This window comes from Ranitomeya variabilis, chromosome 5 (genome assembly GCF_051348905.1).
Source record: "Ranitomeya variabilis isolate aRanVar5 chromosome 5, aRanVar5.hap1, whole genome shotgun sequence".
Lineage (NCBI taxonomy): Eukaryota > Metazoa > Chordata > Amphibia > Anura > Dendrobatidae > Ranitomeya > Ranitomeya variabilis.
The window spans coordinates 421448248-421467625 of NC_135236.1; the positions used below are offsets into that span (position 1 = coordinate 421448248).

The window sequence follows — 19378 nt, forward strand, 5'->3', positions numbered from 1 at the left end:
GCCACCCTGTGTAGGCCATGACACCAGAGACTAGTGACAGTGTGCGGTGTGTACACTGTAAGAATTAACAACTCTGCAGTCACACAGACAGCAAACTTTCATCCGAAATCCTAATAACCCTTTTAAAATCTCAAACATTACTACAATTGCTCAAAACCAATTGTACAGTAAAACTAGACTTTATGGAATACAGACCAGCAATTGACCACATGGTAACAAACCAAGTAATATTGATATGTTTCCACGTTTTTGTTATATACAGTGGGTATGGAAAGTATTCAGACCCCTTTAAATTTTTCACTCTTTGTTTCATTGCAGCCATTTGGTAAATTCAAAAAAGTTAATTTCTCTAGTTGCCTTCCACGACAGCATAGGAGGTTGTCTCCATACCCTAATGGGGGACAGGAAGCACAAGAGGTTAAAACCCCTCCCACCTCCCATTAACCAGTGTCTTTCCTGTCCCCCATGGGGCATGGTGGGGTTCCTGGTACGCTGCATGGCTGGCTTCGGCAGTATTACCTGTCATATTTTATGTTGCCGTGCAGTGGTGGTCGGGGCCTGGCCTTCCTCCTCCTTTCTGCTCCCGTCACCTCTGGATTCTGGGACCGCTCTCCTGGTCCACCTGTGTCCCCTTGCGGGGGTAAATAAGACCAGTGATCCCATTCCCAGAGGCCTCCCTGATCTCTCTGGCGTCTCCCCCTCCTGTGCGTGCTGGTGACCCGGAAGTCGCGTCGTTCTGTGGCGCATCACTTCCGGGTCTTGTGTTCCTGCTGGGAACGCTCACAATTCCGGGATGCCTGGGAGCGCCGAACTGTGTGCAAAGCATGCTGTACGCCTGCTTGGGACTGCGGAGGGGGAGGGGAAGGCAGATTGTCAGTGCTAGGGCAGCATTTATTTTCTATATAAAGCTGCCAGAAGACATCTCTCAGGTAAGACTGATCCCAGCATGGAGAGTACATCCTGCCCTGCACCTGCAGAGCCCAGCGCTCCCCAAGCCCCAGTAAGTGTGGCAGGGATAGGTCCCATCTAAGGTTATGGGTCTTTAGGACCTCCTTCTTATACTTATCTCCCTCTATTTTTCAGGGAGACAAGTCTACCCATAAAACTTCATATAGACGCAAATGCGGCTTCTGTAACGAGAAGCTACCCTTGAAATGGGAGAAAAAGTTATACCAATCCTGTACGGACAAGGTGGTCAGAGCCGAACATCCCTTGCTAATTGAGGAGATACGTTTATTAGTTAAAGGGAACCTAGCACCCCTCCTCCCCCCCCCCCCCCCCCAGGCGTTTGTAACTAAAAGAGCCATCTTGTGCAGCACTAATGCTGCATTCTGACAAGGTGGCTCTTTTAGTTATTGTTCGTTGCACTGCAGAAATAATCACTTTTGAATTTGGTCCCTCATACCTGTGAAATCGCCAGGGAGGCAGGTCTTTCCCCCCTCATCCAAATGCCTCCCTGCTGTCACTCTGCGAGAAGGGCGCCACCTCCGCGGCGTTATTCAGTTGTCCAGGTGCCTGCGCGGTCATATTCTGCCTTGGGCATGCGCAGTTCGCGCTGCCCGACAACTGACATCACTTGATGTCTTGTTTACTGCACCTGCGTGCACGCGCGGCCCAAGATCTCGCGGGTGCATGCAGGCGCAGAGAAGCGGCTGACCACACCCTCAGACTTCAAACACAGGTTCCCTCTTGATGAAGATCTAATCAAATGGGGTATCCCCAAGGTAGATGTTCAGGTGGCAAGAGTGACGAAAAAGACCGCCTTACCGTTTGAAGACTCCTCCCAATTAAAAGATCCCATGGATAGAAAAATCAAAAAGTCCTGGGAGACCTCCACTTCTGCTCTCAGGTCTAATATAGCATCTACCTGTGTAGCCAGGTCTCTTGTTCATTGGATAGAAGAGTTGGAAAACTATATCTCCCAGGGAACTCCGAGAGATGATGTTTTTGACTCTCTGCCCATTCTCCAGAAGGCGACTGGGTTTCTCGCAGACTCCTCTATGGAGTCAATCCATGTTGCCGCTAGATCTTTGGTCCAGACTAACTCGGCTAGAAGAGCTCTCTGGCTTAAAATGTGGAGTGGAGATGTAACTTCAAAAATAAAACTGTGCTCCATCCCCTTTAAAGGAGAGTATGTATTCAGGCCATCAGGAAGGCCCTTCCTGAACAGAGACCTCCTAGGAAGCGGTTTTTTTTCGGCCCTCCCAGTCTCAGCCTTCCCAGTCCAAGGGTAAAGGAAAAACTGGAAGATGGAGCTATGCCAAGGGGAAATCCAAGAATATTCTTGTCCCCCAGCAGCCACAGCAAGAAAAATGACTCCGATCCGGTGGGGGGAGGCTTTTGAGATTTGTTCACAATTGGCAGGATATTTCCAACAGCTCCTGGGTCATAAATGGGCAGCACAGTGGCGCAGTGGATAGCACAGCAGCCTTGCAGTTGGGGTTCAAGCCCCACTAAGGACAACATCTGCAAAGAGTTTGTATGTTCTCTCCGTGTTTGCGTGGGTTTCCTCCGGGTTCTCCGGTTTCCTCCCACATTCCAAAGACATACTGATAGGGAATTTAGATTGTGAGCCCCAAAGGGAACAGCAACGATGATGTGCGCTGCGGAATGTTAGCGCTATATCAAAAAATAAATAATAAATAACAAATGTCATTCTGGAGGGCCTTATAATAGAATTCGAAGCCCCCCCCCCCCCCCCCCCCCCCCCCAGGGTCTTGAGAGTCACCTCCCTTTCATCTTGGGAGGCTCAAACTTAGATGATGTCATGGTGGCCTCGAACAATTTCCCTAGTTCCAGCGAGCGAACAGGGAAGGAGCCATTATTCCCGTATTTTCATGGTAAAAAAAAGCCTTTGAGAGGGGTAAAGAACCACCCCAAGATCATTGTGGCTAAGCTCCAGGGATGGAGTAGGGAGATGGGAGAAAGTTCCACAAAGTCAACTATCACTGCAGCCCTCCACCAGTCGGGCCTTTATGGCAGAATGGCCAGACAGAAGCCTCTCCTCAGTGCAAGACATATGAAAGCCCGCATAGAGTTTGCTAAAAAAAATACATGAAGGACTCCCAGACTGAGAAATAAGATTCTCTGGTCTGATGAGACAAAAATAGAACTTTTTGGTGATAATTCTAAGCTGTATGTGTGGAGAAAACCAGGCACTGCTTATCCACCTGCCCAATACAATCCCAACAGTGAAACGTGGTGGCAGCATCATGCTATGGGGGTGCTTTTCAGCTGCAGGGACATGATGACTTGTTGTCATTGAAGGAAACATGAATGCAGCCAAGTACAGAGATATCCTGGATGGAAGCTTCTTCCAGAGTGCTCTGGACCTCAGACTTGGCCGAAGGTTCACTTCCAACAAGACAATGACCCTAAGCACAACTAAAATAACAAAGAAGTGGTTTCAGAGCAACTCTGACCATTCTTGACTGGCCCAGCCAGAGCCCTGACCTAAACCCAATTGAGCATCTCTGGAGAGACATGAAAATGGCTGTCCACCAACGTTCACCATCCAACCTGACGAAACTGGAGAGGATCTGCAAGGAACAATGGCAGAGGATCCCCAAATCCAGGTGTGAAAAACTTGTTGCAAGAAGACTCATTGCTGTACTAGCTCAAAGGGTGCTTCTAATCAATACTGAGCAAAGGGTCTGAATACTTATGACCATGTGATATTTCAGTTTTTCTTTTTTAATAAAGTTGAAAAAATGTCTACATTTCTGTTTTGTTTTTTTTTCAGTCAAGATGGGCTGCAGAGAGTACATTAATGAGAAAAAAAATGACTTTTTTTAAATTTACCAAATGGCTGCAATGAAACAGAGTGAAAAATTTAAAGGGCCTGAATACTTTCTGTACCCACTGTATAATATTTGTCTATGTTCAAAATATCTGAGTCAACCCTTTTGTAAATAGGAGGACAGAGAAAAAATTGATGTGATTGACTGGCTGGTGTTCGATCCTGCCCAAAGGGCTGAAGCTCTAAAACAAAGCAATGCCATCATGCGGACATTTCTGGGTAAGCTTACTTTTTTTTACAAATTGTGTGATATTGCTTCCAGCTGTAACAAAAATGTACGTTACTTTCACCTTGTGTCAAATGCGTCTCCCTGCAGAAGCAATGAGCGCATGCTCATAATAACATTGGTTTGTATTCCTTTTCTCTTGGTTTCTGGTATAAAAGACTGATGCAGGAAGCTTTACAGTGACAGCCAATAGGGCCATCTGTACAGCATGTTGATGCTGGTTTCCAAGTTGTGGGGCTGACTCATATAAGTTTCTCCCTTTCCACTTTCTTCAGCCCACAGGCTTGCAGATGTGGAAAATAACAAGTACAGCAATACTCGCCCTCCCGTGATCTAGCAATGCTACTCTGCTGCTATTCCTGGTAATAATTCACAAGCTGCAGCAGTGACCTTGCAAATACAGTACACAGACCACTGCAGCCAATCACTGGGCTCAGCAGCTTCTACTAATTACATATTTACCGTATGCTTATTCTGCATCAATGTTTTCAATGGAGAAAAGAAAATAAGACCTTGCATTTGGAAAGACTGCTTATTTCCCTTGAGAATAAATGAGAAGACCTCTTTAATTTTCCTTTTTCTCTCTTGGCACCTGTCGAGGTAATACAAGCCAAACATCTGACACGCATTGGATGGTCGACTGGTCCCATTGAATTGGGTTTTGTCTGACATCCAAATGGATGTGACGCACTTGACTTGGTTTTTACACATGGCCCGGATAAATCTAATAAGGGAGTCCCTCACTACCCGAAAATACAGTATATGGTGTAGAAGAGTTACTACTTTTTTTCTGAATAGGAAAACCATTCTTAGCGTGCAAAATAAAATTTCTACTTAGAATAATTTCTAGTTGTCAACTACACTGTCGGTTTGGTAAGATATTGTTTTTAGTTTCTGAATTAGTCTCTGTTTCAAAGCTACGTTTTTTTTTTTTTTCTCCCAACCTTATTTTAGCTTCCAAGAAGCATGAAGCTGCAAAAGCGGTATTTGGTAAAATTTCACAGGATTCAATAGCCGAGATTTACTCTCAATGGGAGGAGCAGGGGATGGACAGTGCTCTGCCAGCAGAGGATGACAATGCTATCCGGGAGCATTTGTGCATAAGGGCCTACTTGGTGAGAAAATGAGTTATCTTATGATTAGGTATTATTTGTGGACTAATAAAGTTGGTTTACTTGTATGTTATCCATGGTACTGCTCCATCCCTCAGCCCAGTGTCAGCCAGTAGCTGCAAAAACGAAATTTAGGTGCTCCAAGTGTGTTCGTCCATTGTGCTGTAAATGAGTTTTTGCTGCTATGTGCATAATTTTTTCCCATAATTTCATCACAACTGAAGTAGTAACCATGGTTTAACTGCAGTTTGTGAATAGACCCTAAAACTATAGTTTGACTAGATTGTTTAGGTCATGGTGGCCTTTTTAAAAAGCTGCAAGTGAAAATAGTTGATGAGTAATCCTCTTAACTTGTAGAAATAAGTACAATAGCCATACAATCAGCCGTGTGTGTTTGATATTTTAAATTACATTTTCTTTTGACAATACAACAAATGTTTAGATAGAATGCCCAAGGGAGTTAGTTTTTTCATGCCTTGATGCTATCAGCTAATTTTGAGAGATTAAAAGTTATGGAGGTGTAGTATAATTTAAAGCTATGTAATTACTGCATTCAGCAGTTGTTAATGGGCTCTATCTGAATCCCTTATCCCCTTCAGGCCCCCAAAAACGGTCTCAGAATCCGTGGCATCTGTTGAACGGTTAGGCTTCTTTCACACTTCAGTTGTTTGGCGTCAGTCTGCTCCGACATAGTGACGGATCGACTGTTCCGTCACAATTGTTGAGAAAACAGTTCTAACTGATCCGTTTTTTTGACGGATCCGTTACTTGGGGGTTGTCTGGGAAAAGTATCTACTTTTTGGAGCATGCGCATTTGGAATAACGGATTGGGGCGACGGATCCGCCGAAATAATGTTCGCGACGGATCCGTCGCCCATAGGCCGCCATACTATGGAATGGCGGACGCGACGGATCCGTCGCGAACCGCCATTTCGGCGCAGACAAACGTTATAATGTCCATCAATGTCTAGATGACGTCCGCCAAATCTTGACGGATCTGTCACATGTCGGATGGAACGGACGACCATCCGCCACAATCCGTCGCTAATGCAAGTCTATGGGAAAATAGCGGATCCGCCAAAAAAAAATGACGAAAATGGCGGTATCAAACTGACACCAAAAGACTGAAGTGTGAAAGAGGCCTTACAGATCTATTACCTGGAATTGTAAGAATGTTGTCTGGTCATGAAGGTAAAAACAGGCTTGCGGATGAAGGCGTTAAAAGCAGGATTTAGACGGATTTCTAACGAACTCATTCATTACAATGAAAAACTGAATTGAATGGACTCTATTTGAGCTCCTTTGTGGCAGTGTCCATCTTGTCAGAGACACTCAAAATCGTGGTTGACTGTGTTCTTGTCTTATTAAAAAGACTTGACAATACAATTTGAAAAGCGTTTGTGTCTTGATGATAGTTGCCCATCTAACACAAAACCTAGGCAATATATTGAAGGGTCTATCAAGCAGAAAACCAAAAAAAAAAAAAATATAAAAAATAACTTTTATTTGTAGTATTAAAATACCATTAAGGACCTAATAATAATAATCGGAACATCCAAGGGCCATACAGAAGTATGAAGTCAGGTGAGTATCGTGAGATAATAAATAAAAAATACAAAGAAATTTCTAAGGGAATAGATAATGTCTTAACCTTAGTAACATTTTCTTGAAAGCGGAGGTTAGCACTCTAGGGACTTGACACGGCACCCCCGCTAAGTGTTGGCTATCTTTAACCCCTTCCCGACCTTTGACGCCACGTAGGCGTCATGAAAGTCGGTGCCAATCCGACCCATGACGCCTGTGGCGTCATGGAATGATCGCGTCCCTGCAGATCGGGTGAAAGGGTTAACTCCTATTTTACCCGATCTGCAGGGAGAGGGGGAGTGGTACTTCAGCCCAGGGGGGGTGGCTTCACCCCCCCGTGGCTACGATCGCTCTGATTGGCTGTTGAAAGTGAAACTGCCAATCAGAGCGATTTGTAATATTTCACCTAAAAAACTGGTGAAATATTACAATCCAGCCATGGCCGATGCTGCAATATCATCGGCCATGGCTGGAAATACTGAAGTGACCCCCCCCCAAGCCACCAATCTGTCCCGTAGTCCCCTCCGTCCTGTGCTCCGCTCCCCCGTCCTCCTGTCCGTTCCCCCCTTGCTCCTATGTCACCCCCCCGTGCTCCGATGCCCCCCGTGCCCCGATCTCCCCCCCCTTATACTTACTGAGGCTCCCGGTGTCGGTCCGTCTTCTCCATGGGCGCCGCCATCTTCCAAAATGGCGGGCGCATGCTCAGTGCGCCCGCCGAATCGGCCGGCAGATTCATTACAAGTACATTTTGATCGCTGTGGTAGGTTCTATCACAGCGATCAAAATAAAAAAAATAATAAATAACCCCCCCCCCTTTATCACCCCTATAGGTAGGGACAATACTAAAATAAAGAAAATATTTTTTTTTCTTTTTCCACTAGGGTTAGGGTTAGAACTAGGGTTAGAACTAGGGGTAGGGTTAGGGTTACGGGTAGGGTTAGGGGTAGGGTTAGGGTTATGGCATGTGCACACAGTGCGAATTTGGCCGCGGATCCGCAGCGGATTGGCCGCGGATCCGCAGCGGATTGGCCGCGGATCCGCAGCGGATTGGCCGCTGCGAATTCGTAGCAGTTTTCCATCAGGTTTACAGTACCATGTACACCTATGGAAAACCAAATCCGCTGTGCCCATGGTGCGGAAAATTCCGTGCAGAAACGCTGCGTTGTATTTTCCGCAGCATGTCAATTCTTTGTGCGGATTCCGCAGCGTTTTACGCCTGTTCCTCAATAGGAATCCGCAGGTGAAATCCGCACAAAAAAACACTGGAAATCTGCTGTAAATCCGCAGGTAAAACGCAGTGCCTTTTACCTGCAGATTTTTCAAAAATCGGGCGGAAAAATCTCACACGAATCCGCAACGTGGGCACATAGCCTTAGGGTTAGGGTTGGAATTAGAGTTAGGGTTGGAATTAGGGCTAGGGTTGGAAATAGGGTTAAGATTAGGCTTGTGGTTAGGGTTACGGATAGGGTTAGGGTTGTGTTGGGGTTACGGTTGTGGTTAGGGTTGGGGTTAGGGTTGGGATTAGGGTTAGGATTAGGGTTGGGGTTGGGATTAGGGTTAGGATTAGGGTTGGGGTTAGGGTTGTGGTTAGGGGTGTGTTGGGGTTAGGGTTGTGATTAGGGTTATGGCTACAGTTGGGATTAGGATTAGGGGTGTGTTGGGGTTAGTGTTGAAGTTAGAATTGAGGGGTTTCCACTGTTTAGGCACATCAGGGGTCTCCAAACGCAACATGGCGCCACCATTGATTCCAGCCAATCTTGCGTTCAAAAAGTCAAATGGTGCTCCCTCCCTTCCAAGCCCCGACGTGCGCCCAAACAGTGGTTTACCCCCACATTTGGGGTACCAGCGTACTCAGGACAAACTGGGCAACAACTGTTGGGGTCCAATTTCTCCTGTTACCCTTGCAAAAATAAAAAATTAGAGAAAAAGACAGTTGCCCGCACTATCGTACCGTGTCAGCTTAAGCATGGGAACTGATCGGCCACAGCTGGTCCTCAGATGTCGGGTGCTGATAGCCTCAGAAAATTCCAATGTGATGCACGAAAAAAAGAGAGAAAGGAGGCTGCACTCACCGATCTTCTTATGCAGGTAAGTTTATTGAACGGTTTCTTCACGGCATCGGGGGTGAATGTGTACAGGGAAATGTGCAGGCAGAACGACGGCCGTTTCGCACCTGTCCGGTGCTTCAACGGGTTCAATGTGTGGGCAGGACGTGACGCTTTAAGAAGTGCACGGTGAAGAGTCACTCCCCGCAGCCTCACTCCTCCCTCACATGGTACAAAATATAAAAACAATTAAAAACAATGTTTACAATAAGCAACCTTATGCATACGAACAAATAGAAAATACATTATTTCACTGACAATAAAAAAGAAGAAAATCCACAAGTTTAAAGTCCCATTATCCTATCTTCATGCGGAACTCGCTATGCCGAATACATGGAAAGCAAATGTTACCGCAAGACCTGGATTATTATGCTATTTTTATATCTGGTAACTATCATTAACTATTATACATATATTATGCTAGCTAAACATGATATAATGCCTGATCGAATAAAGCTAAGACACCTCTAATATCTTTATAGAAAGATAGACATATCCACCTTATCATTCAGGCCTGCAGGGCCTACAGCCCCTGTCCTCATAATCCATGTCGCTTCTTGTCTCAATAGCATATTATGATGATCACCACCTCGACTGGGGAATTTTACCTGTTCTATCCCGGCGAAAGTCATAGTATCAGGGTCGCCATTATGTACCTCTCGTATATGGCTAATTAGCCGTGGTACTCCCTTCCCTGTCCTGATAGATCTGTAGTGTTCACTAAAGCGAATATAAAGGCATCTGATAGTTTTGCCTATATAAAATCTTCCACATGGGCATAGAACAATGTAGACAACATTTTTAGTTTGACATGTAATAAGTTGACTTACTTTATGTACGATCGGACCACATTGTAAAATCTTGCCCGTGACATGATGTCTACAGTAAGAGCAGTGCCCGCACCGGTAATTGCCTATGGGAGTATTACGCTCTAACCAGTGTCCTCGTTTTTTGTCTGTAATCCGATTACGTACCAGAATATCTCTAATTCTGGTGGTACTCCTATTGGAGATCAAAGGACCTTTTGCAACCATCTCAGATAACTCTCTGTCCCCATCAAGCAAATGCCAGTTGTTTCTGATTGCAGATCTAATCTGCTGGTCCATAGGACCATATTGGAAGCAGAATGTGAATCTCCTATCTGCGGAACCTGATCTGCTATCAATTTTCTTCGTTGTCTCCTTCATTTTATCCTGCGCGCCCTGCCATATCTGTGTGGGATACCCCCTATATTTTAATCTCTGCTCTAATTCACCTAGTTGTTGGACTAGCCCTTCTTGCGTATTGTTGGCCCTCTTAGTTCTAACTATCTGTCCATATGGTAGTGCGCGTTTAGTATGATTGGGGTGATAGCTGTCAAAGTGCATGAGTGCATTAGTGGCTATCGTTTTCCGGTACAGTGAAGTGTGGATATCTCCATCTACTACATCTATGGCTACATCTAAGAAGTCTAAATGTGACCCGCCAAACACGGAAGTGAAAGCCATACCCATTGTGTTGTCATTCAGTTGGGTGACAAATTCTTCAAAATCTTGTTGAGACCCATCCCATACTATAAACATGTCGTCGACATAACGTAAATATAGCCTAATGTGTTTCATGAGGCTATTTCTGGTAGAATATAAATATATCTCTTCGAAATGTCCCAGATATAAATTCGCGAACGTGCATGCTGCCGGAGTCCCCATTGCATGTCAAACTAAAAATGTTGTCTACATTGTTCTATGCCCATGTGGAAGATTTTATATAGGCAAAACTATCAGATGCCTTTATATTCGCTTTAGTGAACACTACAGATCTATCAGGACAGGGAAGGGAGTACCACGGCTAATTAGCCATATACGAGAGGTACATAATGGCGACCCTGATACTATGACTTTCGCCGGGATAGAACAGGTAAAATTCCCCAGTCGAGGTGGTGATCATCATAATATGCTATTGAGACAAGAAGCGACATGGATTATGAGGACAGGGGCTGTAGGCCCTGCAGGCCTGAATGATAAGGTGGATATGTCTATCTTTCTATAAAGATATTAGAGGTGTCTTAGCTTTATTCGATCAGGCATTATATCATGTTTAGCTAGCATAATATATGTATAATAGTTAATGATAGTTACCAGATATAAAATAGCATAATAATCCAGGTCTTGCGGTAACATTTGCTTTCCATGTATTCGGCATAGCGAGTTCCGCATGAAGATAGGATAATGGGACTTTAAACTTGTGGATTTTCTTCTTTTTTATTGTCAGTGAAATAATGTATTTTCTATTTGTTCGTATGCATAAGGTTGCTTACTGTAAACATTGTTTTTAATTGTTTTTATATTTTGTACCATGTGAGGGAGGAGTGAGGCTGCGGGGAGTGACTCTTCACCGTGCACTTCTTAAAGCGTCACGTCCTGCCCACACATTGAACCCGTTGAAGCACCGGACAGGTGCGAAACGGCCGTCGTTCTGCCTGCACATTTCCCTGTACACATTCACCCCCGATGCCGTGAAGAAACCGTTCAATAAACTTACCTGCATAAGAAGATCGGTGAGTGCAGCCTCCTTTCTCTCTTTTTTTTCGTGAAAAATAAAAAATTACTTGCTAAAACATAATTTTTGAGGAAAGAACAATTATTTTTTATTTTCACGGCTCTGCGTTATAAACTTCTGTGAAGCACTTGGGGGTTGAAAGTGCTCACCACACTTCTAGATAAGTTCCTTCGGGGGTCTAGTTTCCAAAATGGGGTCACTTGTGGGGTGTTTCTACTGTTTAGGCACATCAGGGGCTCTGCAAATGCAACGTGATGCCCGCAGACCATTCCATCAAAGTCTGCATTTCAAATGTCACTACTTCCCTTCCGAGCCCTGACGTGCGCCCAAACAGTGGTTTACCCCCACATATGGGGTACCAGCACACTCACAACAAACTGGGCAACAAATATTGGGGCCCAATTTCTCCTGTTACCCTTGTGAAAATAAAAAATTGCTTGCTAAAACATATTTTTTGAGGAAAGAAAAATGATTTTTTATTTTCACGGCTCTGCATTGTAAACTTCTGTGAAGCACTTGGGGGTTGAACGTGCTCATCACACATCTAGATAAGTTCCTTGGGGGGGTCTAGTTTCCAAAATGGGGTCACTTGTGGGGTGTTTCTACTGTTTAGGCACATCAGGGGCTCTGCAAATGCAATGTGACGCCCGCAGACCATTCCATCAAAGTCTGCATTCCAAAACGTCACTACTTCCCTTCCGAGCCCCGGCATGTGCCCAAACAGTGGTTTACCCCCACAAATGGGGTATCAGCTTACTCAGGACAAACTGGACAACAACATTTGGGGTCCAATTTCTGCTATTACCCTTGGGAAAATAAAAAATTCTGGGCTAAAAATCATTTTTGAGGAAAGAAAAATTATTTTTTATTTTCACGGCTCTGCGTTATAAACTTCTGTGAAGCACCTGGGGGTTGAAAGTGCTCACCACACTTCTAGATAAGTTCCTTCGGGGGTCTAGTTTCCAAAATGGGGTCACTTGTAGGGGAGCTCCAATGTTTAGGCACACAGGGGCTCTCCAAACGCGACATGGTGTCCGCTAACGATTGGAGCTAATTTTCCATTCAAAAAGTCAAATGGCACGCCTCCCCTTCCGAGCCTTGCCGTGCACCCAAACAGTGGTTTACCCCCACATATGAGGTATCGGCGTACTCAGGAGAAATTGCCCAACAAATTTTAGGATCCATTTTATCCTGTTGCCCATGTGAAAATGAAAAAATTGAGGCTAAAAGAAATTTTGTGTGAAAAAAAAGTACTTTTTCATTTTTACTGATCAATTTGTGAAGCACCTGGGGGTTTAAAGTGCTCACTATGCTTCTAGATAAGTTCCTTGGGGGGTCTAGTTTCCAAAATGGGGTCACTTGTGGGGGAGTTCCAATGTTTAGGCACACAGGGGCTCTCCAAACGTGACATGGTGTCTGCTAGCGATGGAGATAATTTTTCATTCAAAAAGTCAAATGGCGCTCCTTCCCTTCCGAGCCTTACCATGTGCCCAAACAGTGGTTTACCCCCACATATGAGGTATCAGCGTACTCAGGACAAATTGGACAACAACTTCGTGGTCCAGTTTCTCCTTTTACCCTTGGGAAAATAAAAAAAATTTCACTAAAAGATCATTTTTGTGACTAAAAAGTTAAATGTTCATTTTTTACTTCCATGTTGCTTCTGCTGCTGTGAAACACCTGAAGGGTTAATAAACTTCTTGAATGTGGTTTTGAGCACCTTGAGGGGTGCAGTTGTTAGAATGGTGTCACTTTTGGGTATTTTCAGCCATATAGAACCCTCAAACTGACTTCAAATGTGAGGTGGTCCCTAAAAAAAATGGTTTTGTAAATTTTGGTGTAAAAATGAGAAATCACTGGTCAAATTTTAACCCTTATAACTTCCTAGCAAAAAAAAAAATTGTTTCCAAAATTGTGCTGATGTAAAGTAGACATGTGGGAAATGTTATTTATTAACTATTTTGTGTCACATAACTCTCTGGTTTAACAGAATAAAAATTCAAAATGTGAAAATTGCGAAATTTTCTAAATTTTTGCCAAATTTCCGTTTTTTTCACAAATAAACTCAGAAATTATCGACCTAAATTTACCACTAACATGAAGCCCAATATGTCACGAAAAAACAATCTCAGAATCGCTAGGATCCGTTGAAGCGTTCCTGAGTTATTACCTCATAAAGGGACACTGGTCAGAATTGCAAAAAACGGCCAGGTCATTAATGCCAAAATAGGCTGGGTCATGAAGGGGTTAACTGACCCTCACCGGACATACCTAAACAAGCCACCATCAACACCCAAATTAAGTGCTTACAATGCTAGATCATGTCTGGCTTAGTTACCATATTTTTTGGACTATAAGACGCACTTTATACTGCAGTGGTGCATCTTATAGTCCACGTGTACCTGCTCTGTCTGTGGATGGGGAGGTGGGGGAGCGGCAGTGGTGGAGCAGCGGGTCTCAGGAGGCAGGAGCCGGCTGCTGTGGCTAACTCCTGTGCCCACTGCTAAAGAGAAATTAATATTCACTTCTCTATTCCCTTGGGAGTGGAGAGCAGTGAATATTCATTGATCTTTATAGCGTTCACAGGAGCAGCAGCCGCCGGCAGCTGCAGCTGCTGGGTGATCACGTGTGCCGGCTATTAAAGAGAATGAATCACATCTCTCCATGCCTATGGGAGTGGAGAGCAGTGAATATTCATTCTTTTTAGTAGCGGGGACACGTGAACGCCCGGCGGCTGCAGCTAATACTTTGCCCACTATTAAAAATCAGTGAGGCCATGTTCACACTTTGCGGTTTTTACCGCGGATCCGTGGCGATTTTGATGCTGCGGGTCCGCAGCAGTTTCCATAGCCTTTATATTAACATGTAAACCCTATGGAAACCGCAAACCGCAGTGCACATGCTGCGGGAAAAACCGCGCAGAAACGCAGCGGTTTAAAACCCGCAGCATGTCACTTTTTTGTGCAGAATCGCTGCGATTCTGCACCCATAAAAATGCATTGAACCGCTTACTTCCCGCATGGGGCTGTGCCCACGTTGCGGGAAGTAAGCGGATAATGCGCTGTTGCTACCCGGGGTGGAGGAGAGGAGACTCTCCTCCAGGCCCTGGGAAGCATAAATAGTGTTAAAAAAAAGAATTAAAATAAAAAATGATGCTATACTCACCTCACAGCGCTGCCCGCGGCCTTCCGATCTCACTTGCTGTGCGAGCAGGACCTGTGGTGACGTCGCGGTCACATGACCGTGATGACTCCGCGGTCACATGACCGTGACGTCACGAAGGTCCTTCTCGGCACAGCATCTTTGGAATCGGACCGCCGAGTGCAGCGCCGAGGAGATTCGAACGTCAGAGGGTGAGTATAACCAATTTTTATTATTTTTATCATTACTATTGATGCTGCATATTGCTGCATATGCAGCATCAATAGTACAGGAGTAATCCCGCAGCGGAAACCGCGGAACAAACCGCGATAAATCTGCAGGGATAACCGCAGCGGTTTTGCCCTGCAGATTTATCAATTCCGCTGTGGGATAAACCTGCAGAGCACACCGCAAAGTGTGAACCCGGCCTGAATATTCACTGCTCCACACGCCCAGTGTCCCAGGCGTGGGGAGCAGTGAGTATTCTGGCAGCTGTCCTCTGCTTGTAGGCAAAGCATGACATTACTTCCATGCGTTTCTCACAAGCATAAATCAGCTGCTTGCATCGGAACAGGACTCTGTGAGGGAGCGCATGGACGATAGTAAGATGATTTGTTTTCTTTAAAGTTTTTCTGATGGGGGGCCATGCATATCAGGATAGAGATGAGGGGGGCCATGCATACCAGGATAGGGATGAGGGGGGCCATGCATACTAGGATCGGGATGAGAGGGGCCGTGCATACCAGGACAGGGATGAGGGGGGCCGTGCATACCAGGATAGGGATGAGGAGGACTGTGCATACCAGGATAGGGATGAGGAGGACTATGCCTGCCAGGATACAGATGAGGAGGACTATGCCTGCCAGGATGGGGATGAGGCGGCCATGTATATCAGGCCTACGCCTCCGGAAGAAGCTGGCGGTGTTACTAGCTTATTTTCCTGTATAACTGCCACTACAGTGAGGGTCTTTGGGGTGCATCTACTATATAATTGTCTAAGGGACACTTCCAACTGTCTGTCTGTCACGGATATTCATTGGTCGCGGCCTCTGTCTGTCATGGAATCCAAGTCGCTGATTAGTCGTGGTAAAACGCCCACGACCAATCAGCGACGCACACAGTCCGGAAGAAAATGGCCTCTCCTTACTCCCGGCGCCCACATACTCCCCTCCGGTCGCCGCTCACACAGGGTTAATGCCGGCGGTGACGGACTACGTTATGCCGCGGGTAACGCACTCCGTAACCGCCGCTATTAACCCTGTGTGTCCCCAATTTTTTACTATTGACGCTGCCTATGCGGCATCAATAGTAAAAAAATGTAATGTTAAAAATAATTTTAAAAAAAACAAAAAACCTGCTATACTCACACTCCGTAGTCCGCCGAGCCGCTCACACCGGCCGCCATCTTCCGTTCCCGGCGGTGCATTGCGAAATTACCCAGAAGACTTAGCAGTCTCGCGAGACCGCTAAGTCATCTGGGTAATTTCGCAATGCATCCTGGGAACGCAAGATGGCGGCCGGCGCGAGCAGCTCGGCGGAGCTTCGGTGGATCCCAAGCGTCAGTAACCGCTTCCTGGATCCAGGCGCCAACGGAAGGTGAGTATATAACTATTTTTTATTTTAATTCTTTTTTTTTTTTTATCAGGGATATCATGCCCACATTGCTATATACGTGGGCTGCGCAATGTACTGCGTGGGCTGCGCAATGTACTGCGTGGGCTGCGCAATGTACTGCGTGGGCTTGGACCCTCGGATGTCCTGATTATTATTATTTTCAGCTCGTTAAGGCTAATCTAACAATACAAATAAGAGTAATTTTTCATAAGGGTTTCTTTTTTGGTTTTCCAATAATTGGCCATGTCGGAGGCACCTCTCTTAACCCCGTTTTTCAGGGAATCAGGCAGGCACTATCAATTCACTGCTGGGCGCATTAGGTACTTTGTCTAACCATGTTTGTTATCTACAGGAGGCACATGAAGCATTCAATGAGTGGTTCAAGCATATGAATTCTCCACCTCAGAAACCAGGACTAGCTGAACATGCTTCCTTCACAGAGAAAGTGGCTTATGAGCACAAGGAAAAGAAGTATGAGGCAAGTATTTTTTAGGTGAAATGTGTCCAGTAGGGAAGACACAGGCTGGACGTGGTAAATGCATATTCACAGTACAGATTGAACATCGTTATAATCTAGACCTTTTATATATTTTTTTCTAGATGGAGTATAGTACTTGGAAGAATCATCTGGATGTGTTAACACTGGATGTTAAAGAGAAAATTTACAATGTTTTGCTGTTTATTGATGGAGGCTGGATGGTGGATGTAAGAGATGTGAGTCAGCTGTCTAGAACACCGTATGAGCATATCTAATATTTAGGAATAAAATAGCATATGAAAATTAGTTGTTGGGAAAACGGAGTAATAGGATAGCTTTGTGTTCCTGGGATTCATCTGGTCGGGTGAAGAGTATTTGCTTCTGATTGGCTTTCCCTCTGCAGCATCAGAGGGGCGCCGAAGCTTCGCAAGCACTTTTAATAAGTAAATTGCAAATTTATATATTTTCTTTACAAACATATTGCAATTTTACCCACTTATCATTAGAATAACCCTGTAGTATGTAAGAATAATTAGAATAACCCTGCAGGAAATATGACCTAGGTAACCCTAGAAAAGTCTGATAAATGATCAGTGTTTTGACCACACGATAGGGGATCTAAAGAATAGATACACAGTTATGTGAAAAAATGTTTGCCCCCTTCGTGATTTCCTTTTCTTTTGCATGTTTGTCACACTTAAATGTTTTAGATCAACAAACAAATTTAAATATTAGACAAAAATAACACAACAAGCAGTTTTTAAATGAAGGTCTTTATTACTAAGGGTAAAAAAAATACTGTGCGAGAAAGTGATTGCACCCCCACCTAAAACATAAATTAGCTGTGGTTTATCACATCTTTGGGAAGCCAAGTTCAAATTTCCTAGCCACACCCAGGCTTGATTACTGCCACACTTGTTCTCAATCAAGAAATCACTTAACTAGGACCTGCCTGACAAAGTGAAGTAGACCAAAAGATCCTCAAAAGTTAGACATCATGCCGTGATCCAAAGAAATTCTGGAACAAATGAGGAGCAAAGTAATTGAGATCTTTTAGTCTGGAGAAGGTTATAAAGCCATTTCTAAAGCTTTGGGACTCCAGTGAACCACAGTGAGGTATTATCCACAAATCGCAAACATATGATCTGAATCATTTAAGTGTGACAAACATGCAAAAGAATATTAAATCAGGAAGGGGAAAACACGTTTTCACACAACTGTATGAAAGTTTACGGATGCTTATTACACAACAGGGCGTATGAGCATTGATTTAAAAAAAAAAAAATCTGCTTGATTGTGTATAATAAAATGTTATAATCCAACCTAGGATGCTGAAGAAGATCCTGAGCGTAAACACCAGATGGATCTGCTACGGAGTCTTTGTTTGCCCATGATGTGTTTCTTGCTGCACACAGTGCTGCATAATACTGAACAATATCAAGAATGCCTCCGCCTGGCTGATGTAATCTCATCTGAAACTCAGAAGCTGTATAAGGTAAGTTGTCCATCATAGACTATGTGTTGATATGCACATAACTTCTAGAGTCTGACCCTTACAGATCTACTTTTCATATTTAATAAGTCTGAATACATTACGGTATTTTGTAATGTATTTTCACCATTCTGTAGTCAAGATTATTTATATGGGTGTTTATATATCTTTTCTATGTGTCTACAGGTGTTCTCCAAGCCAGAACTCAAGAAACTCCTGCAGAAACTAAGAGAATCATCTCTAATGTTGTTGGACTTGCAGCTTGATCCTTTGGGTTACGAAAATCAACCCTAACGTTACTAGATAAATTTATCTGGTCTTGTAAACGTTTATATTTTTTTGTATTGAGTAATAATAAAGATAATTTGTGTTTGTACTTGGTAGTACTAATTATCACTACATACAGATTTCTCAAAAGTTGTGCTCCACCGGTATGAACCTAAAGAGAAACTGGCAGCATGTATCAGGTATTGGCTGTATGTTTACAACCATATACAGTATGTTAGTTTCTGAAATTATAAAAACATTCTTTAATAGCTTGCCAAGGACCGAGCCACATGTGAGACTAGTCGGACAAGTCGGTCCCCAGTGGCTTCTCCCAGCCGGCCGCCCTGTAAGCAGCGAGAAACCTGTCACTCCAGAATTCGTCCCCAGGGACATCTCTGACCAACTAGTCTCCCATGTGGCTCGGTCCCCAGTCAGATATTAAACAATGTTTTCCTCTTAAATGCTGTGGGACATCTCTGACCAACTAGTCTCCCGTGTGGCTCGGTCCCCAGTCAGATATTAAACAATGTTTTCCTCTTAAATGCTACAGCGTTTGAGTCCAACAAACCTGACTGACATCATACAGCCGGTGCCTGATACGTGCAGCCGTGGATTGGGCATCATGCATCAGCTGTCAGGTTGCCACTAAAGGTTCTTTCCTGCTCTGAGAATGTCATTCCTTACTTGCAAACTGCCCCCTTTATCCCAACAGATACCCACATCAGATAAAACTAAAAAACATTTTACAAATATGTATAACCTACCAAAAATAGGAGTACTTAGCCAATGTAAAATATTTAATCTTTAATAATTACATATTGAATAAACATGCACAATAAAATCAATAAAAAGAAAAACCGAGCACGTCAGTCAAAAAGAGGGGGACCACACAGAGACCCCTATAATGTGTTACAAATACTCATCTCTAAATATGAGTGTTCTAAGTATATGCATTAGTAAATTCTATTTCCATATAGGTGTAACAAAATATATAGATATCACCTGACAGATATAGGTTTATG

General features: G+C 44.1%; 1 protein-coding gene across 1 annotated transcript in view; it reads left to right on the plus strand.

Moving 5' to 3' along the window:
* NUP107 (nucleoporin 107) overlaps nucleotides 1-18465 on the plus strand; it is a 161048-nt gene extending 142583 nt beyond the window's left edge. The window contains exons 23-28 of the mRNA XM_077265241.1: nucleotides 3916-4018; nucleotides 4980-5140; nucleotides 16472-16597; nucleotides 16720-16833; nucleotides 17925-18092; nucleotides 18276-18465. Of these exons, the coding sequence (XP_077121356.1) occupies nucleotides 3916-4018; nucleotides 4980-5140; nucleotides 16472-16597; nucleotides 16720-16833; nucleotides 17925-18092; nucleotides 18276-18383 (780 nt within the window). The 3' untranslated portion in view covers nucleotides 18384-18465. The remainder of the gene's footprint in view (nucleotides 1-3915; nucleotides 4019-4979; nucleotides 5141-16471; nucleotides 16598-16719; nucleotides 16834-17924; nucleotides 18093-18275) is intronic.
* The last annotated feature ends 913 nt before the right edge of the window (nucleotides 18466-19378 follow it).